The 25,737-nt window shown below is 49.5% G+C and overlaps 1 protein-coding gene and 1 long non-coding RNA gene across 2 annotated transcripts; one reads left to right on the forward strand and one right to left on the reverse strand.

Moving 5' to 3' along the window:
- The first annotated feature begins 439 nt into the window (after positions 1 to 439).
- Positions 440 to 13,629, forward strand: PSMD13 (proteasome 26S subunit, non-ATPase 13). The gene is made up of 13 exons (XM_041773488.1): positions 440 to 572; positions 2,024 to 2,102; positions 5,583 to 5,617; positions 5,708 to 5,763; positions 6,209 to 6,252; positions 6,432 to 6,518; positions 8,491 to 8,662; positions 10,076 to 10,155; positions 10,241 to 10,366; positions 11,692 to 11,754; positions 12,305 to 12,385; positions 12,541 to 12,657; positions 13,175 to 13,629. The coding sequence occupies exons 1-13, from the start codon at positions 478 to 480 to the stop codon at positions 13,268 to 13,270; spliced, it is 1,131 nt and encodes a 376-aa protein (XP_041629422.1). The 5' UTR covers positions 440 to 477; the 3' UTR covers positions 13,271 to 13,629.
- Positions 13,630 to 13,910: 281 nt separating this feature from the next.
- Positions 13,911 to 16,687, reverse strand: LOC121501457. Its single transcript, XR_005990611.1, has 2 exons — positions 15,232 to 16,687; positions 13,911 to 14,076 (listed from the first exon to the last, which is right to left on the reverse strand). It is a non-coding gene; the product is annotated as an uncharacterized LOC121501457 (long non-coding RNA).
- Between the last annotated feature and the right edge of the window lie 9,050 nt (positions 16,688 to 25,737).

Genomic DNA, 25,737 nt, shown 5'->3' on the forward strand with positions numbered 1-25,737 from the left:
AGGGTGTCTTCCTAGCCGGTCGGGCTCCCGCCTCTCGCCCCGGAGACCAGAGCAGGAGCCTGCGTGTCTCTCCCCGCTCCCCGTCCGTTTCCGCCGGGCGGGGAAGGCGCACGCTCGGCGGACTCCCGCCCGGCATCACATCTTCGGCGGTCCTCGCGACGCTCCGCGGAAGCCAGTCCTACCGAGGCCCCCACGGAGGGAGAACGTCGGCTACCACGCTGGGCGAGGGCCGGGCGGCCCGAGGCTCTCGAACCGCCGAACCGCTCGGCCGGCGCGCGGGAAACCGGGCCAACCGCGCCCGGAATTCCCTGCGAGGCCGCGCGCGGTCACCCCGACAACCAGGGGGCGCCGCCGGACGCCGGGGAGCTCCCGGCCTGCCCCGCGCCGCGCGACGCCGGAAGTGAGCGAGCATTTCCGGCGGCCCTCCCCGTGGTGCTGACGCCTCCGCGGTGCCGCTCCCCGGGCCTTCCCGCCGTCATGAAGGACGTACCGGGCTTCCTGCAGCAGAGCCAGAGCTCCGGGCCCGGCCAGGCCGCCGTGTGGCACCGCCTGGAGGAGCTCTACACGAAGAAGTGAGCGCCCAGCCGGGGCCCCGCGTCCCGGGACGGAGGGCGAGGCGGACGGGGGCGGCCGTGACAGGCCGGGGGGCTCGGCCCCGCGTGCTGAGAGGGGGCGGGGGGCTGGGCCCGCGGGGAGGGGCGCTGGGGGTGCGGGGGGCTAGGCTAGGCCGGGGAGGGGCGCTGAGGGGGCGGGGGTGAGGCCGGGGAGGGGCGCGGGGAGGGGCGCTTGGGGGGCGGGGGGCTAGGCTCCCGGGAGGGGCGCTGGGGGGGGGCTAGGTCGGGGATGGGCGCTGGGGGGGCGGGGGACTAGGCCGGGGAGGGGCGCTGAGGGGGCGGGGGTGAGGCCGGGGAGGGGCGCGGGGAGGGGCGCTGGGGGGGCTGGGGGCTAGGCTAGGCTGAGGAGGGGCGCTGAGGGGGCGGGGGTCTAGGTCCGCGGGGACGGAGGACAGACCGGAGGCCGAGTTCGGGGGTGTCGGGTGCGCTGGGCCCCTGCGCGAGGGGCCGGGACCTGAACCCCCCTTCGGCTCTCTCCGGGAGGGTTCGGGGCTCTCAGGGACGCTCGCTCTCGGTTCCCGTCGTTGTGACTGGAGGGTCCTGGTGTCGCAGCCTGTCTCCGGAGCCCATAAGCCGGAGCGCGGTGCGGCTGTTGGTTCCCCTGTTGCTTGTGTCCGGTCACTCCTCGGGCTTCAGCCCCGGCGCCGCTCTCCCAGGGCCCCTCCTTTCCATTGCATTTCACGTGGGGCTTCACGCCGCTGGAAGATCCCGGAGTTTGGGCTTGGAAGCAGGATGAGTTTTGCGACAAATTACCGTCGCCTCGCACAGCCACGCACCAGCCCGGCCTTGAGTGGAGAGAAGAACCCGCTAGCCTTGTGGCGTGGGAAAGGGCACCTCCTATGGCGACTCCCCTGCTAACGCTGGCCTTGAGCCTGGTGCCTTGTACGCGGAGGGTGAATACATGTTTGGAGGATGTTCGGCAGCCTTCGGCTCTTAGTGTTTTTTGAGAGGAGATTCTTAGTGTTTGGCAATAACTGCATTTTGTATTCTTCAAAGCATTTTATTTGCATTCTTAAAAATTAGACTTTGGTTTCATATGTACGGTCATTTTTCTAGAGGGTTTATTCGTTTGCCCACCTAATTCTTCATTCATCCCATTTACAGGGAAGGAAACAAGCTCACTTTAAGCTCCAGATAGTCGGCTGTTTAGAAGAGCCTACATTTCAACTTAGGGGTGATTCCAAATTCGTGTTTTCAGTCAAACCTCAGAGTAACTAGAGAGAATCTAAGATGATGTTCTCCGGCCTAACATACTGTTGCATAGCAGAGCCAGGAAAAGAGCTCAGGTTTAGCTTTCTTCCTGTTACACGGTAGAAACTGGCTACTGTTTGTTGTTTGATAGAACCACCACGCTGGAGGGGCCTGTGACTCAATATTAGTTTATCTCTGAAGGGCCTTATGTTTTTCAGATTGTGGCATCAACTGACACTCCAGGTGCTTGATTTTGTGCAGGACCCATGCTTTGCCCAAGGAGATGGCCTCATTAAGGTAAATGATTTGCCATGCCAGGTCAGATATAAATTTGCTAAAAGACTTTTAAAAATAAGAGGTGGGCTTTATATTAATACACTATACCCACTCAGCAGTCACTTGAAGTCAGGTACCGTTCTAAGGGCTTTACTTATTTACTACTTACAAGATTGGGAGATAAGCATTACTGTCATCCTATTTATTCGGTGTAGAACTTAACACCAAGACATTGAGTAACTTGCCAGAGATCACAGCTAACAGGTGGTAGAAGAGACTTCACAGTCTGGCTGTTTTTAAAATCCATGCCTAAAATGCCATCTTACAGGATGGGATAAGATAGCCTTATATCTTATTGTTCATAAACTGTTTTTTTCAGTACTGTTTTTGGAAACTGTTATTCAGAAACTAAAAGTGCAAAGTCGGGGGGTGGGGGCAGGTAAACTACAGTGGAGGATAACCATCAGACTCTTACAGATAGCCGTCATTGCTGCTCTTCCTTCCCTCTCTGATTCCGCCTGCTTGCCCAAATGCTTTGTCTTGGGTATTGTGGAAGGCAGAGCCCTTTTAGAGTTTTATCAACAGGGAAAAATAAAGTTCTCTGCCCCAGCTTTCCCCACACTCCCTCACAAACCCCCACCAGTTTGTTCAGTGGTAGCTTCCTCTTTGAAATCTTTCCTGACATCTTACTCTTTGATGCCTTTCTCTCAGATGCTTAATGAATCAGAGATTTATGCCTACATTGGAACCAAAAACTAGTTATTGATAGCTTGAGGTATTCACCCCGGATACATTACTTTATACAAGCCCCTAGTGAAGCTTACTTAGCACCTTCTTACCCCACCGCCTGGTGCCCTAAGACCTCCTTGTGTTTTATACCCGCAACATGTCACTACTTCAGAGGAACTTGTATTCATCTGCAAACCTAAAAATTTGACTGGGCATTCTGTTTTCTGGATTATGTGGAAAAAAATGACAAGTTGGGTCTGTCTTAATATTTGTTCCTTGAAGTTTTATATTCCAGTGATGAAATAATCCATGATTATTCATCTCTGTTCTTTGCTTCCTTGTCTTTAAATCATTTTCTACACAGAGCAAAATATTCCTTCAACCCACAGGTAACATAACACTTATTTAGGTCGGCAGGCTAGAGTTTACTGTTTCAGTGGACAAGCAAACCTTTAAAAATTGTAGGGACTCAGCCCACAGGACTTGTAGATATATATATAGTGTTCATGAATCTGCAGTCACCAGTAGTAATTTTCAGTTTCCTTTTTCTTTAGAGAGGTTTTTGCTTAGGTAATTCCATAAATGATAGCGGGTATCAGAAAAGTTGAAAATATCTTTTTTTTTTTTTTTGAAAATATCTTCTTGATGAAGAAGATATCTTTGAAATAGTTTTTGGTAGTGAAAAAGCCATTTTATTTAGATGGCTCTTTCTGGGTGCTTTATTTATTCATTCATTCATTCATCCATTCATTTATTTATTTAATGATAGTCACAGAGAGAGGCAGAGACATAGGCAGAGGGAGAAGCAGCCTCCATGCACCGGGAGCCCGACGTGGGGTTCGATCCCGGGTCTCCAGGATCGCGCCCTGGGCCAAAGGCAGGCGCTAAAGCGCTGTGCCACCTGGGGATCCCCAAATTTATTTATTTATTTTAAAAAGATTTTATTTATTCATGAGACGCACAGAGCGAGAAAGGCAGAGACACAGGCAGAGGGAGGAGCAGGCTCCATGCAGGGAGCCTGACGTGGGACTTGATCCTGGGTCTCCAGGAATCACACCCAGGGTGGAAGGCGGGGCGGGGCTAAACCGCTGGGCCACTCAGGCTGTCCTGGGTGCCAAATTTAAATAACAAAGCGGCTCCTGGGGGGACATTCCCCCCCTCCCCAGTTTTATTGAGAAATAACTGACGTGTAACAGTGTTAGTTTAAGGTGTGCAGTGTAATGATTCAGTACATGTATATATGCAGAATGGTCACAGTAAGTCTAGTTAACATCCGCCTCACATAATTATACTTTTTTTTTTCTTCTCATGATGACAGCTTTTATGATCTACTGCCTTAGTAACTTTCAAATATACAGACAGTATTATTAACTGTAGTCACTGTGCTGTACGTTATATGTCCAAGATTTAATCATTTTATGACTGGACGTTTGTACCTTTTGACCACCTTCACCCGTTTCTTGCACCCCACTCCCAGCCCCTGCCTCTGGCCACCACCAATCTGCTCTCTGTATCTGTGAGTTCAGTTTTTAGGTTTCACGTAGTAGTGAGTGACACAGTACTTGTCTTTCATTGTCTTAGCTTATTTCACTAAGCAAAACTCCCTCCAGTTTCATCCATGTTGTCCAAAAATGGCAGGGTTTCCTTCTTTTTATGACTGAATAATATTCCACACTCTGTGTGCATATATACCACATTTTCTTTCACAGGGACATTTCCATCTTTCTGTCTTCCTATCCCAGAGGAATTGCAGACTCTCCTTATCCGAGTAGACCTTATCTCGAGGCTCCCTCCTTCCACTCTGCCCAGTTACTTGACAAGCTCAGAGTTCACTGTCAGCTCCCCTTTCCAGCGAGCAGCAAATCTCTCAGACCCTGTTGTTGCTCCCTCATCTCCTGTCTTGACTAGTGGCCTCAGCTGGTCTCTGTCCTTCACTCTTCCCTCCCTCCCCTCCCCACCCCCAGTCATGCTTATCAGGTAGGAGTGAGGTCAGGAGTTTCCATGGGTTCAGGCTTGCCTTTGGGGCAAAGACGGGGGCCCCAGTGCCTCCCACTGTCTGTGTCCTTCAAAGTGCTCCTGAAACTGCAGCGTTTGTTTGCTTCAGTGCTTTTGCACATGTTTATTCCCATCCAGAATTTTCTCCCAATGCCATACCTCCTCTCCCATACCAAATTTGTCCAGGTCTCTAACTGCTCTTCCTTCCTTAAAACTCAGTTATCACCATTTCTGGAATCACCTTCTTTGGAACCTCTCCTTTTGGCTGATTGACCCATGTGGGTTTTTTCCCTTGTTTGTAAACTCACAGTATTGTCATTTATTTGTTCACAAGTCTGCTCTCCTGGGCCAGGAATCCTTGAAAGCCCAGCTTTTATTTTACACATTCTGTGTCTGTAGTACCTAGCAAAGAGTCTGTATAAGTACTCGAGTGTTTGCAGAATAGCTAATAAATTTGGTAACATAGGCTGCAACCTTCTAAAATATGAAGGTTAGTGAATCTTTCAAATTGATAGTCTCTTTTACTGAAAGTATTTTGGAGAAAGAATGTAGGAATTGGTCTTTAGGAGATTGTTACAGGTCAGGGATCTAATTTCCAGAAAAAAAAAATCATAGCTTCTTTCATAATACATTGGTGATTAATACATCTAAATATGGGTCCCCTGTCATTTCACAAACATTTCTGTGGTGCCTGCTGTGTGGCAGGCATTGCAGTCACGTTCAACTTTGTAGAATGAAAGACATCCTGTAATCACTGTACGTGTTTTGGTTCCACAGCTTTATGAAAACTTCATCAGTGAATTTGAACACAGGTAAAACACCTTTGTCAGTTTTTTACTTTGAACATGAACTTTGAATATTGATACTTAATGACACTCAAAGCCTGGTGATTTTTATTTCAGGGTGAATCCTCTGTCCCTGGTAGAAATTATTCTTCATGTAGTTAGACAGATGACTGGTGAGTCTCACTTTGTTTCATAAAGAAGCAGATACAAATGGTAATTAACATGATTTCAAAATATAAGTTAAATAAACTTTTACATTTTGATAAAAAATAACAGCCTCGGGCAGCCTGGTTGGCTCAGCGATTTAGCTCTGCCATCGACCCAGGACATGATCTTGGAGACCCGGGATCGAGCCCCACGTCGGGCTCCCTGCATGGAGCCTGCTTCTCCCTCTGCCTGTGTATCTGCCTCCCTCTCTCTCTCTTTCTCATGAATAAATGAATAAAAAAAAAAAAGAAATTATCAGACTCTAAGTTACCTTTTTATTGTATTGTATGTTCTAACCTAAAGATTATCTTACCTAAGTGTTGTGATTGGTAGGAACCGATCTCTAAGGAGACACTGTCTTTTTTAAAAGACACTGTGCTTTTTTTGACATTGTTCTTCTGCCTTTTCTAGATCCTAACGTGGCTCTTACTTTTCTGGAAAAGACTCGCGAAAAGGTAAATGTGAAGTCTGAGTCAAATCTTTAGAATATGCGTGACTTACAGTTTGTGTTTACGTTTGCTACACACACTTTAGAGACCAATTTGTTTCTAGTCATGTAAGTGAAGCCATATGCAGATGTTTTGTTAGTTTCCTGCCCACACTTCTCAGGTTCCCTTGTTTCTGATGTCTGTAGGTGAAAAGTAGCGATGAGGCAGTGATCCTGTGTAAAACTGCAATTGGAGCTCTAAAATTAAACATCGGGGACCTACAGGTTACAAAGGTAATGTTACCATAATACAGGCTTATCTTTAGTTTAAAAAGTTGTTTATGGAGTCATGGGGGAAAATCTCATTTTTTCTATTTTAACTTTTAAGGTGACTTTACATTATAGAAAAGTTGGAAACAGCACAAAGAACTCTCATTTACCTCCCTCACACTCTCATTGCCCCATCATTCTCTGTGTGTGCTTGTGGTGTTTTTTTTTTTTTTTTTCCAAAACCATTGAGAGTCAGTTGCTGATATGAGTCTTGTTACCATTTAACATAAGGGGACTGCCCTGGGTGAGCACAGCACGTCCATCAGCAGGAGGGGTCCAGACAGCCTCAGACTGTTCGCATGGGCCCTCGCTGACCAGGGTCAGCTCACTCAGTGCAACAGGTCACAGGCTGCTGCTCCTCTCTCTCTGCCTCCTAATCTTTGCTGAAATTTCCTGTCCTTATTTTTGCTTTAGTGTAATTTGGGGACAGATGGTGGATATCAGTGGCAGTAAAACCAACTTGTGTGGTCAGTCTACCTTACTGAACCAGAGACTACATGTGTGTTTATGTTGTTTGGGTTTGTGTTAAGAAAATATTGGGGTAACCATTCATGTTCTCATTGCCCTGAAGTCACACTTCTTATTTTTTGTTGCTTCCCAGTTCTACCCTGCATACATACTTATTATATTTTGCTTTGAAATACTTAACACCTCTCGAAAACCACAGAATACTAGAAGGAATCCCCACCCAGCATAGGAATGACACAGCACTGCACAGTCGGAGCTGCTGGGCCCTCACAGCACATTCCTGCTCCAGCAGCGCTCTCTGCGCGTGTCCTGATGCTCACTAGACAGGGATGTGTTACGTCTAAGTGAGGTTTAGTGTTGTTTTAAGTTAACGGGCTCAGTGTGAGATTTGAGAATCATCGTGTTGGTACCTGTGACCCATTCGTTCTTACTGGCCCTTCATATTTCACTGTGACTTTCACAGTGTATGTATCAGTTCTCTATTAAAGGGATTCAGAGTGTTCAGAGTGTTATGAACAGTGCTGTTATTTATCTCGGCATTTCTATGGCTGCTTCCTCGTGTATGTGGGCACAATCTCACCAAGGCACGTGCCTGGTGTGTGCCCCTCTGCCTTTACCAGATGGGGTCAGACCTTTCTCCAAGATGGCTCACACTTCCCTGGCACCGTACAAGCACTTCCAAAGCTCCGTATCATCAATACTTGGTATTTTCAGACTATTTAATTTTTGCCAGTCTGGTGAAGATGAAATGCCATCTCATTGGGGTTTATTTTTTTTTTTAATTTTTTTTTTTTTTTTTTTTTTTTTTATTTATGATAGTCATAGAGAGAGAGAGAGAGGCAGAGACACAGGTGGAGGGAGAAGCAGGCTCCATGCACCGGGAGCCTGATGTGGGATTCGATCCCAGGTCTCCAGGATCGCGCCCTGGGCCAAAGGCAGGCGCCAAACCGCTGCGCCACCCAGGGATCCCCTCATTGGGGTTTATTGACCGCTCCATTCATGTCTCCACTTCTGTAAATTGCCTGTGAATACTTTTTCTTTTATCCATTTTACTGTGTTACTTTCCTTCTGTTGATTAGTAAGAATTCTTTATATAGCTTTAGTTGTACCCCCTTGTGAGTTACGTGAAAAATGTCCTTTCCCAGTCTGTAGCTTTTCTTTCTTCTGTCTTGGATGAACTGAAGCTCTCTATTTTAACATTGTCTTGTCTGTCTGTTTCCTTAAAAATGTTTTAAGTCAGGGCCGCCTGAGTGGTTCAGTGGATTGAACATCTGCCCTCCCTCGGCTCAGGTCATGATCCCAGAGTCCTGGGATCAAGTCCCGCATCAGGCTCCCTGCTCAGTGGGGAGCCTGCTTCTCCCTTTTTCTCTGCCGCTTCCCCTGCTTGTGTACATTCACGCTCTCTCAAATAAATCTTTAAAAAAAATGTTTTAAGTTAAAAAAAGGCGATTTTGCTTCCTGCATTTAGGAAACAATTGAAGATGTTGAAGAGATGCTCAACAACCTCCCTGGTGTGACCTCGGTTCACAGTCGTTTCTACGACCTCTCCAGTAAATACTATCAAACAATCGGAAACCATGCATCCTACTACAAAGATGCTCTGCGGTTTCTGGGCTGCGTCGATATCAAGGATCTGCCAGGTAACATGGAGCCATTAAAGTCCATGTCGAAGGAGTGTGTTCTTGAGGCGTAGTAGCAGGTCTGGGCTGGGAAATTACTCTGGTGTATCCATCCATCCACTGAAGAAAGCCCAAGTGGTGAGAGGGTGGAAAGAGCCATGCAAGCATTAGTTTCTATGTGAGTCTGCCTTCAGCATTTAGCTCAGGTGAAAACGAGGCTGTGCCCTATAGCCCTTCCCTGTTCCTTCTCCATCTCCCCTGTTCTCTGAACCAGAGGCCTTGGTGAGAAGCCAGCCATGTCGACGCCTTGGCCCCAGCTCATGAAGGGTGTGGTGAAGCCCTGTACCTGAGAACTTGGTTCTGGAAACTGAAAAGACCCAGGGAGATTCCTTACAAAAACCTTTTCAAGGGATCCCTGGGTGGCGCAGCGGTTTGGCGCCTCCCTTTGGCCCAGGACGCGATCCTGGAGACCCGGGATCGAATCCCACGTCTGGCTCCCGGTGCATGGAGCCTGCTTCTCCCTCTGCCTGTGTCTCTGCCCGTCTCTCTCAATCTCTCTCTCTCTCTCTCTCTCTCTATCATAAATTAAAAAAAAAAAAAAATTTAAAAAAAAAAACAAAAAAAACAAAAACCTTTTCAAGGTTTTGAGGAATGGAAAGAAAAGTGAACAATGAGTTTTAGGAAAAGTGCAAGGAGTACGTTTAGAAAAGAAATGTGAGTCCATTTTAGATGTTTCTTGCAGTACACTTGTTGAAGCTGTGGAGGCCAGCATCCCGTAAAAATGTTAATGCAGTTTTAATTCCAGCAACTCCAGAAAAACATACTGGAAAAAGCAAGTACTGCAGTCAGGCGAGGGGAATTGTTGTGTAGGAACAGAAGTAGGTTCACTCTAGTCCAAAAAGAGGCTAGATGAGGTGATTTTAAGAGAAACAAGGTATTGCTTCCAGGAAGTAGAGTAGCTGAAAATATAAATAGATTCACCAATTTAGGTAAAGATGAGTAAATGAACGTCTTTCCCATAAAACCCGTATATATGGTTCCAGGTATAATTTAAGGTAGTTCAGTACTTTTTTTAAAGATGACTAGTGGGACGCCTGGGTGGCTTAGTCACTAAGCAACCGGTTCTGGGTTTCAACTCCAGTCACGATCTTGGACGCCCTGAGATTGAGCCCCGTGTCGGAGCTCTGTGCTAGGCATGGAGCCTGCTTCAGATTCTCGACCTCTCCCCCTCCCCACCTCTCAAAAAAAAACCCAAAAGAGATAAAACAATTTTCTTTTCTTTTTTTTTTTTTTTTTTATAAAACAATTCTCAAAGGCTTTGTGAAATAACCATTGCAGGGAATGGTTTCTTTACTTTTTTATGAGATTTTTAAAGCCAAACAGGACTGATGCTCATAACTGGGATATGTCACTGGAGCTCTGTTTTTGCCGTAGTGTCTGAACAGCAGGAGAGAGCTTTCACACTGGGACTAGCAGGACTTCTTGGCGAGGGCGTTTTTAACTTTGGAGAACTTGTAAGTGGACCCTGGGCACAGATTTCTTAACAAGGGGGAGACTAATGTGGTTTTTTTTTGCCAGCTAACCATCTCATCCTCGCAGCTCATGCACCCCGTGCTGGAATCACTGAGGAGCACCGACCGGCAGTGGCTGATTGACACCCTGTATGCCTTTAACAGTGGTAACGTAGAGAGATTCCAGACACTGAAGACTGCCTGGGGCCAGCAGGTCAGTCAGGAAGGACAACTGAGCGCTCCTGCCACACTCCTGGCTCTTGTTCATCCTGCGCCTGTACATTTATTCCACAGACGTTTTCTGTACACTTGCCTGCTACACACCAGGCACTGGGAAGACAGATTAAGACAGGCCTGTCCTACTCTCAGAGCAGAGGGTTAAGGGGCTGGTTACGATACTTAGTTATTGTGGTAGTGAACAGTGTGATGGGGGAGCGTCATCTGGGTGACAGGGGTGTCACAGAAAACTACCCAAAAGAAGTAATGCCCTTTGTCTGATCTTAGGCATGAATAGAGTTTAGCCAAGTGAAGAATATGAGAAGAGTATATACAGCAGAGGAAAGGGAAGCCTTTCACATGTTGCTGAACTGAAACAGTCTGTGAGGCTAAAGTGACTGAGTGATGAGAGCTGGGGAGAGCCTCGGGTGTGGGGTGTGGGACGGCAGGACAGTCCTGCAGGAAGGGAGTGGTCAGTATAGAGGGAATGGGGTGGGCAGGGGAGAGGCCAGCAAGCCAGGAGAAGAGCCATTGGGAGGTGTGAATTAGGGAGAAGAGATATTGAATGAGGACCTGAGCTTTCATAGTTAAGCTTATTTTTTTAATGAAATTATTAGAAGCAAATATTACTAAATTGTTCATAGTGATAGGGATTATGGTTGTATTACTGTTTTTTATACTTTTCTGAAACTTCAATTTTTTAAAATTTAAAATAAGCTAATAGAAATGACACATAATGGAGCTGAGTAGATGTGAATGGGCTGTGAAGAGGCAGAGAGCAAATCCATCCAACCCCAGCTGTAGCGTGTGTTGATCTCTGAAAGAAGCAAATGTGCCGCCTGGCAAACAAGCTGTCTGGCTATAGAAACCTAAGGAAAAAGAACTTCAGGGGTGTGTTGCCAGCGCTATCGAAGCAGCAAGGGCCCATTTCAGGGGAGTGGGCTCTTTCTGAAGAACTTTTCCTGCCTTGTCTCTGTGGCAGAAATGGCCCCAGGAGCTCTGCCTGTGTTGGGGTGTGAGTTCCTAGATGATTGAATCAGGGAACTCATCCTTTTTGTCTCTGCCCATCAGTAACCCATGACCCACAAGTCTCCTTGAAAGGCCTGCACCTGGGTCCTGGCCCCTGGTGTCCCTGGCATTAGTGTAAATCTTACCTTGTAAATGGCTTATGCAGGAGCACAGTTTTTCAGGGATGCACCAGTTAGTGATGTCCTGAGAAAAGTGAGCCTCCAGGACCCTGCAGTATATGGTGTTTTCGTTCGATCTGCTGTAGAAAGAATTTCAAAGCCCAGGTTAGGTAAGTGATGTCTTTCTCCTTTTCAGCCTGATTTGGCAGCCAACGAGGCCCAGCTGCTGAGGAAAATCCAATTGTTGTGCCTCATGGAGGTAAGCAAGCTGCAGGAACTACTCTGATTTCAGACCCTGCAGATGAGCCCTCGGGGTCCTGCACACTCTCTAGGCTGCACCCCCTCTCCATCACCTTCCCTTTTTTTCTGTCACCATTTGCATTTTTAAGTTTGTATGTATGTGGGTCTCATCTTCGATGATGACTGAGCTAGAGTAGCTGCCGCCTCGTTGTATGCTCCAGTCTTCATCAACATGCTCGTCTCTCTTTCCCTGTAGAGTGTAAGTTTCTTAAGGAAAGCAGCCTTGTGGGTCTGGGCCAGCACACTGTCCCCAGCTCAAGCACTTGCTCAGGGCATGAATACTGACCGTTGCCGACAGTGGCTGTGGAGTTCAGTTCACTGTGTCATCTAAGCATGGAAACCTCGCTCCTAATAAGACCCACGGCTACTACAGTTAAGGAAGAGTTTAGCGTATGCGATAGTAATAGCTGTATTTTCAGAACGTGTATTATCAGAAGCATCCTTATGAGTCAGCTGACAGTTTTTATTTGGAAAAATAGTTAATTAACAAACAAAAAAATATTTTTCAGATGACTTTCACACGACCTGCCAATCACAGACAACTCACGTTTGAAGAAATTGCCAAAAGTGCTAAAATCACTGTGAACGAGGTACAGCTGTTGGATTCAGGAGGGTCAGTGGGAAAGCCCAGAGGGATCGGGGCTCCTGTGAGCACTGCTCCAGGCCCCAGACCACAGAAGACATGGTGTCATGTCCCCCCACACGCGGGGCCTTGGGCTGTCTCCCACGGCCGCTCTCTGCGCAGGTGGAGTTGCTGGTGATGAAGGCGCTCTCAGTGGGGCTGGTGAAAGGCAGCATTGACGAGGTGGATAAGCGGGTTCACATGACCTGGGTGCAGCCCCGTGTGCTGGATCTGCAGCAGGTAACACAGTTCATGTCTGTGGGTGGTTCGTATGCTCTCTGTGCTTGTCTCGGTTTCACTTGGATGGAAGCCATTTAGGAAGAAAGCAGTATTGACGGGGGATTCTGGAGAATCTGTTACTGCTGTTTGGAATAAGGGTTTTTCAAAGAACCTAATTTAATACAAGCCTGGGTTTGAACCCTGTGTTTAAAAGCTTATCCTAATTACAGTGTTGGCTGTGCTGATGATGCCTTTTAATCTTAAAATTGGTACTCAGATCAAATATGTTCCTAGTTCTGTGGTTTGAGCTCAGGTCCATTTGTCCATATTTGCTGGAAATTTAATCCTGTGGATTTCCTCTATTCTTGCCTGCTTTCTTTCATGCAGGTTTTTTAAAATGTCATTGCGATAAGAACTACCTGGGATAATCCCATCTTGCACAGCCCACTCCCCCAGCTCTGATGCACCATAGAATTAGCTGGAGAGGTGCAGCTGTGATTCCCAAGTATCCTAACACCCTGGTCCTGCTTTGCCTCAGATCAAGGGGATGAAGGACCGCCTGGAGTTCTGGTGCACCGACGTGAGGAGCATGGAGATGCTGGTGGAGCACCAGGCCCACGACATTCTCACCTAGTGCCCCTGCCTCACCGTCTGTGGCAGCTGGGAAGACCTGTGTTCCTGAGGGAGTAGAGGGTGGGATTGTGTTTGTGGAGTGGGGACTGTTCTCCCTGCTATGAAATCAGGACGTCACTCATGGGGGGCCCGCCTGCAGAGAGAAGCCTCCTTTGTGGGGGTGTCCTGTAGCTCTCAGTAGGGGAGGGGTCACGGGTCTCCAGTGAGGAGGAGGCAGGCAAGAGTGTGCGCCCCGAGGAACGAGGAGTAGCCCTCAAGTGTGTGGGGACGCCACTCAGGCTCATCTCCACCATCTACCTGTGTGAACATCTCTGCTGTTGTTCAAGAATGTTCCTGTAATAAACGCCTTTGTTTTGTCTATTTGTGGTTCTGCTTTCTTAGTCTTAGCTCCCAGGTCAAGCCTGGGCCCAAGAGATAAGAAAGCAGGAGATGGGAGACAGCTTGGTGGGGGTCTGGCTTCGGCCTTCCTCTCCTACCCTGGGAAAAGGGCGTCTCTGCATGTACGGCCACTGAGCAGAGCTGGGCACAGATGTGTCCACTGCGATCGACAGAGTCGTCCACCCACTACCACCCAGCCGGCCCTCAGCCCAGGGTATCCAGGGAGGGGGGATGCTCATATAGAAAGAATCACCAAGTGAACACTAGGTGGAGGGAAGGTTTAATGCGATCTTTCATCCAGTGCCTGGATCCTGAGCTTCGGGGCCTTCATTTGGTGGAGCCTGTCTTGTAGCTCTCCAGGTGGAACAGGACCCAGCCCGCGGGGGTCAGGAAGCTGAGGAACATCACGGATAGCCCAATGGCTTGCTCCTGGGTGAGGAAAGCACATGTGAGTCCACCAGGCCAGTACCAACATTCCTGGGTCACCACAGTGTGGACCCCTGGCAACCAGAGTGGCAGTCCACACTTAGGGACGTCCTGCCCCACCCCCTGTGCTCCCGTGGGACCCCTCAGCCCAGCCTGACATCTGGTGTGTGAGTGGGGACACTGGTCCTCAGCGTGGACTTGGGCTGGCAGCCCTCTGTCTATGCAGCAGGACCCTCTCCTCAGCGCCCCCTCAAGACCCTGCTGGGCCTGGCCTTGTGTGCCTCGACCTTGAACTCCTGACCTGGCAAAACATGTACATGTCAGGTGCTGTGCGGGACAGATTCCGGCCATACAAGGGCAGGGTCATTTTCCCTAAATGGCAGTCCTGCTCAGAAGCCTGGACTGAGGAGACGGGACTCCTTGCACTGTGTGCCATCCCACCCGGGGCCTGGTTCCAAAGAACCTACTACACTACGCCTTCACTCAAGTTTCTTCCTGAAACAGGCTGGGCCCAATCATCCCTGCCCATTCCCTTAAGCAGTCAGACGCTAGGTTGGAGACCAGTCCTTCCTCTTGACTTTGCCTCCCAGTGGTTTCAAAGCAACGTGAGCCCAGAACGAGGCCCTTAGGCCGGGTTCTGAGCTTAGCCTCACCACATGACCTTGAACAGATGACCTTCTAGACTTAGTTTATTGCTGCTTAACACAGAGGTAGTTGTGTGCTCTCCCGGAGCCCGAGGGAGTCTGAAGGCTGTGTTTTCGCCTGTGCTCTTGCGGGCCTTCGGAGCAGCCCACTTTCCCCACCCGTGGGCGGTGAAGCTGGAGTGTACACTGAGTGCCCTTCAAGCTCTGCCGTTGGCCAGAGGGCAAGTGGGGGCCTGAGAACAGAAAGACCAGCATCCCCAGTTGACTGCTAGCTGCTTTGGGAGCCTGACCTCCAGGCGATGGACCCAAGGACCCCCTTCCCCCTTCCCGGGGTGGAGGCTGATTTCTAGCTTGAGGATCACCTGCGGGATCTGTGAGCCTGAGAATACAAGTCTCCTCCCCTTTATCAGCTTGGCCTCCCGTGTCCTGCCCCCAAACCCACCTCATCTGCAAAACAACGCAGGACTGCCCACTCCCCGTGCTCCGGCCAGCACCCCTCCGTGGAGGTTCTTACCATGGGAGACGTGGGTGTCCTGGCCGGCTTAGCAGAGACATGTGCCCTGGGGACCACCCAGCCCCTCAGCGGCGTCTGCAGCAGCCTGGGGGCCAAGGCCAACCTGAGCATGGTGGTCCAGCCGCACGCACTCCGGGAGTCCAGCAAGGTCCGTGTATCCGCTCGGCGCGTCCTCTGCTCACTCGGGTGCTGGGGCTTTTTATAGCTCAAGTGGGGAGCGGCAGCTGTCCCCTCCTGTCACGGCGCTTGGCCGACAGGACACCAGCTTGGAAGCGGGAGACCGGCGGCGTCAGGCTGCAGCCTCCAGGCCCAGCCTGTGCTGTGGCCCCAGGGGCTTCGAGCCTGTCCCCGCGCAGGCAGGCTTGGCCTTCTCTGCGAACAGCCTGCAGGTCTCCGTCAAGAAGGCACCCGACAAAGAGGCAGGACTGGGGAAGTCGGAGAATTTGAGAAAGCAGGGGGGGAAGTGACAGGATTTAAGAGGAACCCAAGTTCCTGGAGTGGCCACTGACAGCGCCCTGTGGAGCTATTTTAAAGTTCTCCAACTTCGGGATTCCGGGCTGAGCTGCCCGGCCTGTGGATCTCCGTCCCGGGCCCGGCTGCGAGTCGGAGCAGCGCAGCCTCGCCCCCAGAGGGGACCCCGCGTGTGCAGCGCCGGGAAGCCCAGGGGAGCTGAGCAGACGCGCTGAGCCCCGAGCAGGCCCCGGGACGCTCTGGGCCCACGTCGCTCGTGTAGGGTCCCAGGGCCACTTGTGCTGGGGCTGCGATGCCCAGCGGCCCCAGGGAGTCGGCCTGTGAGCCACCCCACGCCATGTGTGAGCTCGGAGCCTCCCGGTCTCTCTTCTCTTCGTTCTTCAGAGACTGCGTCGCTCGTGTCTTCCCACAACAATCATCTACTCGAGAATTTGTTTTCCTGCTCTGAGGGGTTGTGTCCCCCCATCTCACTGTACAACCCTCCGCCCCCGCTGCTCATTTCCCCGAAGTCACAGACGTGACCAGATGTGACCCACCGTCGACCGCAGTGACTCTGCTCCAGGACAGCAGTGGCCCTGAGCCCCTGGGCTGAGTCGCGGCCAAGTCGCGTCCCCAGCAGCTGCTGCAGCCTTCTGTCCCTGCTCACTGGATGCTGAACCCCTGCTCCAGGTCCTGCCCGAGTGCTGCCAACCCGTCCACCTCCTGCTGAGCACGTGGGCCTTGGGGTTGCAGCTGCTGACCGGCCATGGTATTTAGGGTGTGCCGACGCTCATGACCGCTGTCCCCACCCTGAGCGCACTGGCCGAGGCCCTGAGGACCATCCGGGCCGGCCCGTCCCCTGCCCGGCTGTTCGGGTCCAAGTGTGAGCACCGTGCCCATTTCCTCCGCTGCTCACACTCCATAGGCCCCAGCCCCACCCAGTCCAACCTTGACCGTGTGCTCCGAGGCTACCAGCCCAGGGCCCCCGCCCAGCGGCCAGGGTGGCCCTCGGGGAGCCGCCGCCCAGCCCGCCCGTGCCCCGCCCGGCTGCTCCCCTGGCTTCGGGGCCCTCAGCTGCTGCCCTACACCCTCCTGCGGCCTCACCTGGGCGGCCTTTGCCTCCTGTTTCTGAGCCCTCGGGCCCCGTCCCAATGTCCCCACGGCCTCCCCTTGGTCGCACCCACATGCTGACGGGCTGCTCCCGGCAGCCCGAGCCATGAGGACCAGGCCCTGCTGGCTGCCCTGAGCAGCTGGGCCTGGCGGGCGAGCAGCACTGCAGAAGGCCGCAGAGGCTGGTGTGGCCGCAGGGCGGCGGGGACAGGCCCGAGCGTGGCCAGTACTGGCGTGGCTCGGGGTGGCGGGGCCCGGCAGCAGTTCGCTGCGCTGTCAGCGCGGCCTGGATGGGCGTGCGCAGCCCGGGCGCTCCGTGGCTGTCGGGCCCAGGAGCACGGCCACTGTCCTCCCCACGGCCTCCGGGCGGGCTGACGCCTGACTCCGTGGTGGTTCTTCCAGGACTGTGGGGTGCAGATGCCGAGCCGCCCGCCCCCCCCCCCCCCAACCCGCAGCCCCAGCAGCTTGGCTCTCCCGCGAGGAGGAAGCGCTCGGGGCGGGAGGATGGCTGCCCTGTGACCTCGGTCCCTCCTCTGCAGTAATCCCTTCCTCCTAAGCCCTTAATCACAGCTTTGGGGTCCGGTCAGGAACAGGCCGCGGGTCACGATCCGTCACGTGCCTACAGTGTTTCTTCCTGCATGAAGGAGGCCCGCTGTCCCCAGGCGCCCAGGCCTGGCTCCCAGGGAGGGCTCCTCCGCGTCCCCAGGGTGTAGGGGTGGGGTGCCGCCACATGGAGGACGCCCTGCTGGGGGCTGCGGTCCAAGGATGGGAAGCATCCCCCCCTCTCCAGAGGACCTCTGCGCACCAGCCTGCCCCCCTTTGCCTGTGTCCCCAGAGGCCTGGGCTCTCCAGCCTTCCCAGGGCACAGACGTGCCTTCCGCATCTCAGTGCTCATGTCGCTTTGGGGGCTCCTCCGGCCACCACAGTGAGCTTCAGACTTCACCGTGACCGCGTTTTCAGGGTTCAAACCAAACCTTACACATATCTGTCCTGCCCGCACCACACATAGATGCCGCCGGAGGTGGGGAGCCTGGCACAGCCCCCCTTCATTGCCCCAAGGCCGCGCGATGCCCCCACAGAGTGCTGCTCTGTGCGCTGGACTCTCCTCCACCTGGAAGGACAGTGCGATTACCCACAGAGAAAGGGGCAGTGGCCAAGTGGGGGACGAGGGGTCACGTTAAATAAGACAGTAAAAGGCTCTGAGGGGTGCAGGGTGAGATGAGTCCCCCCCGTAACTGCAGGAGAAATCAAGGCTTGGAAAAGGAGCAGGGCCCGGGGACCAGGGAGAGCCAGGCCTGGTCCCACCTGTCATGGCAGGAGTGGCATCAGGAAGGGCTCCCAAGGGCTCTGGAAGGTCGACGTACCCTGTCGCCTGGGTCTTCACCCCCATCTCCCTCCTCTACCCACACCTGGCACATAGCTTCCCCTGCCCTTGCCCTCACCCTACCGCCCCTGGGGGTTGACGTGGGAGACCAGCCACCTGCACACATCCTCCCTCTCAAGGCCTCGCGCTCAGGCTTCCTGGAAGGTCTGGGGTCACACCGTGGGCACATGGCACCACCCTGTGTCCGTACCTGGAACCACAGGAGACAAAGCAGAGAGGCTGACTGTGAGGCACAGGTTCTAGCATCAGGGACCCAGAAAATAGGCACGTGCATGCAAATGTGCATATTACTCATTTTTAGATTCTATTAACTTAGTTTAGAGACAGAGAGCAGGTGCAGGGGGAGGAGCAGAGGGAGAGGGAGAAGCCGACTGAGTGCTGAGTGCAGAGCCCGACACGGGGCTCGATTCCACGACCCAGAGATCACGACCTCAAATCAAGAGTCAGACGCTCAAACAACCGCACCACCCAGTGCCCCAAACTTTTGAAAATCGATTTCATCACTTAAAACGTCGGTTCTCAAAGTCTGGCCCGTGGACCAGCAGCATCAGTGTCACCTGGAAACTTCTAGAACTCATTTAGGAAGTCTGGTGGTCTCAGCTGCTGTGACAATAGCCCTCCTAGGGAACCATGACGCACATATATGGCTGAGAACCATTTTGTGTCATATAAAAATTTATGCTCCATGCTATTTTGTTCAAAACTAAATTTCCACTTCCAAAAAGATTAAACTCTCACCCAGACGGCAAAACTCAGCCCCTTCCCTTTATCCACAGACACAGGTCCACTTCATGCTTCTCAGCCATGCAGCACCTACTGATCACTCAGCTCGTGGGTAGAGATGGAGTCTCCAGCCGCGCCTTCCTCAGCCCACCTCTGCCTCACTGCCCTGGAGCCTGCTCTCAGAGGAGCCTGCCCATGTGGGACGTGCCCGCAGACACTCCGGGCCACTCCACAGTCAGTACTTTACTAGCACCCCGTTCTCTGGCATGACGGCTAATTGCATGTGTCAGCTCTGCCAGGCCCCGATGCCCAGATACTGGGTCAAACATTATTCTGGATGTTCCTGTGAAGGCGATTTTTGGTTGAGACTAACATTTAAATGGGTGGACTTAGAGTAAAGCAGATCACCCTGCACAATGTGGGTGGGCCTCGTTCAATCAGTTAAAGGCCTTGACAGAACAAAGACTGATTCCCCAAGCAAGAAGGAATCCTGCCAGCAGATGGCCTTTGGACTCAAGGCACAGCATCAGTTCCTCCCTGGGCCTCCAGACTGCTGGCCCACTCGGCCCATTTTGGAGTCTTCCACAGTCACATGAGCCCATTCCTTAAAGTAACCCCCACCCCAGCCCCACATACTCTGTTGGTCCTGACTCTGTGGTAGGACTCTAATGAATACGGTCACAGGACTGTGCCAGCAGAGGGCCCCTGGGGGCTCAGCAGTGGAGCATCTGCCTTAAGCTCCGGGCGTGACCCTGGGGTCCCGGGATCGAGTCCCAAGTCGGGCTCCCTGCAGGAAGCCTGCTTCTCCCTCTGCCTGTGTCTCTGCCTCTCTCTCCCTCTCTCTGTGTCTCTCATGAATAAATAAATAAAATTAAAAAAAAAAAAAAAAGACTGTGCCAGAACAGAAGCCCTTTAGCTGCTTTGTCCTTTCACCTTTGGCAATAAAAATACAATTATTACACTTTCCTGCCTTTAATGTGGATCATACTAAATGATGCTAATGTAACCCAGACATGCCACTAGCAGGAATGCTTCACACCACCGACACCTGAAGCATCACTTTCTCTGGCTGTGTCACGAGCGGTCACAGATGTAGCAGCCCAGAACAGTGTGCTGACTGTCTCCGGGGTTCCGGGGTCAGCAGCCCCGGTGTGGTTGCTGGTCCTTTGCTCAGGTCTCACCTGCTGACCTCAGGAGTCCTGGGGCCACGGTTCCCATCCGAGGCTCGGGGTTCTCCTCCAAGGTCGGCTGGTTGGCAGAGTTGAGGTCCTCGAGGGAGTAGGGCTGAAGTCCTGACCCCTGGCTGGCCGTCGGCCGGGGTCTCCGCTCACGGAGGCCACCCTTGGATCCTCACTCCCTCAAGAAGTAATTCATAACATCTTGTTTGCTATTTCAAGGCCAGCAAGAGAATCTTTCTTGCTTCAAATCCTTCTGGCATTTTTTTAAAATATCTTATTTATTTATTCATGAGACACACACACACACACACACACACACACACACACAGAGGGAGAAAGAGAGGCAGAGACACAGGCAGAGGGAGAAGCAGGCTCCATGTAGGGAGCCCGACATAGACTCGATCCCGGGTCTCCCGGGTCTCCAGGGTCACGCTCTGGGCTGAAGGCGGGTGCTAAACCGCTGAGCCACCCGGGGATCACTTTCTGCTTTTTCAGGGTTTCAGGCCTGCCACTTTCAAACTGGAACTTCAGGAGATCCCTGGGTGGCTCAGCGGTTGAGTGTCTGCCTTTGGCTTAGGTCATGATCCAGGGGTCCTAGGATTGAGTCCCGTGTCGGGCTCCCTGCATGGAGCCTGCTCCTCCCTCTGCCTCTGTCTCTGCCTCTCTCTGTGTCTCTCATGGATAAATAAATAAAATCTTAAAAAAAAAAACAACAACAAACCCTGGAACTTCACCATCAGGTCTCCTGGGGCTCCAGCATGTCAACTGCAGATCTCGGGACTTCAGTCTCCACCATCATGTGAGCCAATTCCTTGTAACAAATCTATAACTGTCTGCATCCTGTTAGCTCTGTTTCCCTGGAGAACCCTGGCTAATGCAATTAGTGGGGTACATTTGTCACAATTAATGAGCGAATATTGATGCATCATTATTAACTAAAGTCTACACTTTTGGGGTGCCTAGCTGGCTCAGTCAGTGAAGTGTCTGCCTTGGGCTCAGGTCATGATCCAGGGGTCCTGGGATCAAGCTCCGTGTTGGGCTCCCTGCTCAGAGGAGAGTCTGCTTCTCCCTCTCCCTCTGCTGCTCCTCCTGCTTATGCTCTCTCTCTCTAATAAATAAATAAAATCTTAAAAAAAAAAAAGTCCACACTCTATTCGGATTTCCTCAGTTTCCCCCTAATGTCCTCTTCCTATTCCAAGACCTCACCCAGGACACCACATGACGTTCAGTCCTCATGTCTCCTGAGGCCCCTCTGGGCTGTGACAGCTTCTCACGCTTTCGGGTTTTGATGACCTTGACAGTCTGGAGGAGGCTGGGTCGGGTATGCTGTAGGAGGTTGCGGTATTGCAATGTGTCGGCGGTTTTTCTCCCCATTAGGCTGGGGTTGTGGGGTTTGGGAGGATGTGCGCAGAGGCCAAGTGCCACTTGCATCACGTCGTGTCACAGGTGTGCATGTCGCTGTGACTCAGCAAGTGGTGCCGCCCTGGATGGCCTGGCTGTGCGTGCTCGTCGGGGCCTCTTGCGTGACGTTGCTCACCGCCCCCTCTTCCATCCCTTGCTCTTTGGGAGGAGGGCCCTCTGCGCAGCCCACACTTAAAAAGTGCAGGGTTATGCTCCACCTCCTTAAGGGTGGAATATCTGCATAAATTATTTGGAATTATTACATGAGATATTTGTCTCCCTTTTATTCCTATTTATTGTTTTATCCACTTGTTATTATTTATTCAGTTATTTATGTCAGTATGAACTCATGGGCTTTGCTTTATATGTTGGATTATAACCAATACTATTTTACTTTATTTGCTCAATTTTTTTGGCATTGAGAGTTCTTTCTTTTGGCTCCTGTGTCCCTTTCACATACATAGCCTGATCGTTATGGCTTGTTTCTTCCTTTGTTTGTTTTGAGCACTTCCTCAGTTCCTGGCATGATAAAATGCTCCAGCCTCATCTTGCCTATTTTTTGCCCCAGTCTGAAAATAAGCCACGGAGACCTGGTCCCTTTTATTGGTGAATAGCACTAGAAACCAAGATCTGGGCAGTGGGTAGACACATGACTTAATGCATTTGTCAAAATTCATAGAACTTCACAGCCCAAAGAGTGAACATTAATGTGTGCAAATTTTAAAATATCATTAGGATCTCAGGGACTCCTCATGTGGAACCAAGGATACATATTTGAAACAATCACATTATACATATATGAAACAATCTCTGTGAAGGGAGTGGGGGAAGACGCTGACCCCCAGTAACAGGAAATGAGTGGAGTCTGTACAGATAGAGGCAAAGAAACTGCAGTGTGTCACTCCAGCTTATACAGTAGAAAGCCAACTCAATAGAAAACACAAATGAGTAACATAACTGCCTTCCTGGACGCATGGCTGCACTACCTTTCCCACCCTTTCCTGCGGTTAGGATTGACCACACGATTCTGAGTGGAAGCGATATGAGTAAGTTCCTGGTCTGACTACATAAACATTCTCGTGCATCAAGTTGTTTCCTAGAGCTATGTTTATAGTATGGAGAAAATGGGAATAATCTAGTTTGCATTAGTAAGATACTAGTTAAATAACTTGTGGTCCATGAAGGTGAAAAGAATGAGATATATTTATATACACCAACATGGAAAAGATGTCCAAACCATATTGGTTGGTTAAAAAAACAAGTTAAGAAGCATCATATTATATCCACACAATGGGATACTATTCATCAATAAAAAGGAACAGATGTGTTACCACATGCATGAATCAAACTACACTGAGTGAAAGGGCCAGGCTCAGCAACCTACAGTCCACCTCAAGGATTGGCAAACCATCACCTATGAGAAAATTCAGGTCACATCTGGTTTTGGTATCTCCTGTGAGTAAAGAATGGTTTTGTTTTGTTTTTTACATTTTTAAACAGTTATATAAAAAAATGGAAAAGAAAAGAAAAAGAATACATGCAAAAATACATTTAAAAATAAAAAATAATGAAAATACAGCATATGAAGGAATATCTAGATGGCTCAGTCAAACAAGTGTCTGTCTTCAGCTCAGGTCATGATCCCAGAGTCCTGGGATCAAGCCCTGCATCAGGCTCCATGCTCACTGGGGAGTATGCTTTTCCCTCTCCCTCTGCCTCTGATCCTCTCCACCACTTGTGTTCTCTCTTGCTCGCTCTAGGCTCTCTCTCTCTCTCTCTCTCTCTCAAATTAATAAATAAACCCTTTAAAAATACAGCATATGAAAACTTGTGAGATGCAGCTAAACTCATGCCTTGAGGGAAACTTACGGTTTTAAAAGGATACATACAAAAGAAGAAAAACTGAAAACCAATGATCTAAGAATTTCTCAATAATTTAGGTGGAAAAACAGCATATTAAGCATATTAAAAAGAGCACATTCCATGTACTCCAAGAAGTAAAAGGAATAAATAAATAAATAAATGTAGAAAATAAATGCACAAGAGAGGTGAAAATTTTTATTCTTTAAGCAATTAATAGAGATATTCCAGGTATAAACTATTCAAGAAAAGAAGAGAAGATACAAATAGCCAATTTCAATAATGAAAAACAATGAACACAGAAACAAAAATCCTCAACAAAATATTAACAAACCCAAAATTCAACAGTAAAAGGGTCATGTGCCACGATAAAGTGAGATTTATTCCAGGAATGCCATGGTAGTTCAACATCCACAAACCAATTAGTGTGATACACCACATTAACAAAATGAAGAATAAAAATTATGTGATCATCCCAAAAGATGCAGGAAAAGAAAGCACTTGACAAAACTTAACATCTATTTGTGATAAAAATTCTCAATACACTGGGTAGTGGGGAAACATACCTCAGCATAAGGCTATATATGATAAGCCCGTAGGTAAGATCATACTCAACAGTGAAAGACTGAGGGCTTTCCCTCTAAGACCAGGAACAAGACAAGGATACCCATTCTTGCTACTTTTATTCAGCATAGTATTGGAAGTCCTAGCCATTGCAATTAGGCAAGAAAAAGAAATAAAATGCATCCAAATAAAAAAAGAAGTAAAACTGTCAATATTTGTAAATGACATATTATATACAGAAAGTCTAAAGACTCCACCAAACAACTGTTATAACTAATAAGTGAATTAAGTAAAGTTGCAGGATACAAAATCAACCTACAAAAAATCTGTTGTGTTTCTATACACTAATAGCAAACTATCAGAAAGACAAACTAAGGAAACAATTCCATGTACACTTCCATCAAAAAGAGTAAAATACTTAGGAATAAAAGTAACCAAGGAAGAGAAAGACTTGTATACTGATAATTATAAGACATTGATGAAAGGAAGTGAAGATGACACAAGTAAATGGAAAGACATTCTGTGTTCATATTTTGGAAGAGTTAACACCGTTACAATGTCCATAGTACTAAAGTGATCTACAGATTCAATGCAATCTCTATTAAAATTCCAATGGCATTTTTCACAGAAATAGAATAAACAACCCAAAATTTGTATGGAACCACAAAAGACCTTGAATAGTCAAAACAATCCCAACAACAACAACCAAAAAAAGCAAAAAAAAAAAAAAAAAGCTGGAGTTACCATGCTCCCTAATTTCAGACTATATTACAAAGCTATAGCAATCAAAACAGTCTGATATTGATATAAAACAGACACAGAATCAATGTACCCAATGGAACAGAATAGAGCCCAGAAATATATCCATACCCATATGGCCATATAATTTTTGACAAAAGAGCCAAGAACATACAGTGGGGAGAGGACAGTCTCTTCAACTAACGGTGCCAGAAACACTGGACAGCCAGTGTTGGTCCAGTCTCATTCTCATGCAGAAGAATGAGATTGGACCCCTTTATTACACCACAGACAAAAATCAGCTCAGAATGGATTAAAGACGTGAATGTATGACCCGAAACCATAAAAGTTCTAGAAGAAAACCCAGGCGGTAAGCTCCTTGACCCCAGTCTTGGACATGATTGCTGGATTTGACACCAGATGCAATGGCAAAGGACGCAAAACTAAACAAGTGGAACTACACCAAACAAGAAAGCTTCTGCACAGCCAGAGAACCATTGACACAACAAAAAGGAAACCTGCTGAATGGGAGCAAATACTTGCAAATCATACATGTGATAATGAGTTAATATTTAAAATATATAAATAGATAGGGGCACCTGGGTGACTCAGTCGGTTCAGCATCCAACTCTTGATTTTGGCTCAGGTCCTGATTTCTGGCTCCAGAGATGGAGCCCTGCATGGACTCCCTGCTCAGTGTGAAGTCTGCTTCCTCTCTTCCTCTCCCTCTGCCCTCTGCCAGCTCATATGTTTTCTTTCTCTAAAATAAATTAATAAATCTTAAATATATATATATATCATACAACTCAATAGCAAAAAAAGAAAAGAAAAGAAAAGAAAAGAAACAATATGATTAAGAATTGGCCAGAAGGTCTGAACAGATATTTGTCCAAACAAGACATCCAGATGGCCAACAGGTACATGAAAAGATGCTCAACATCATCAGGGAAATAAAAACCAAAACCACAGTGATGTATCACCTCTCACCTGTCAAAACGGCTACTATCAAAAAGACAAGAAATAAATATTGGTGAAGATGTGGAGAAACGAAAAGCCTTGTGCACTGTTGGTGGGAATGTAAATTGATGCAGCCACTGT

This window comes from Vulpes lagopus, chromosome 11 (genome assembly GCF_018345385.1).
Source record: "Vulpes lagopus strain Blue_001 chromosome 11, ASM1834538v1, whole genome shotgun sequence".
Taxonomy (NCBI): Eukaryota; Metazoa; Chordata; class Mammalia; order Carnivora; family Canidae; genus Vulpes; species Vulpes lagopus.

What these genes read in the sequence shown, in the direction of transcription:
- PSMD13 (XM_041773488.1), top strand. Translation starts at nt 478, where the DNA reads ATGAAGGACGTACCGGGCTTCCTGCAGCAGAGCCAGAGCTCCGGGCCC. An exon ending in ATCAGTGAATTTGAACACAG is followed by an intron (nt 5,618 to 5,707) that starts GTAAAACACCTT and finishes TTTTTATTTCAG; the next exon opens with GGTGAATCCTCTGTCCCTGG. An exon ending in GGGACCTACAGGTTACAAAG is followed by an intron (nt 6,519 to 8,490) that starts GTAATGTTACCA and finishes TCCTGCATTTAG; the next exon opens with GAAACAATTGAAGATGTTGA.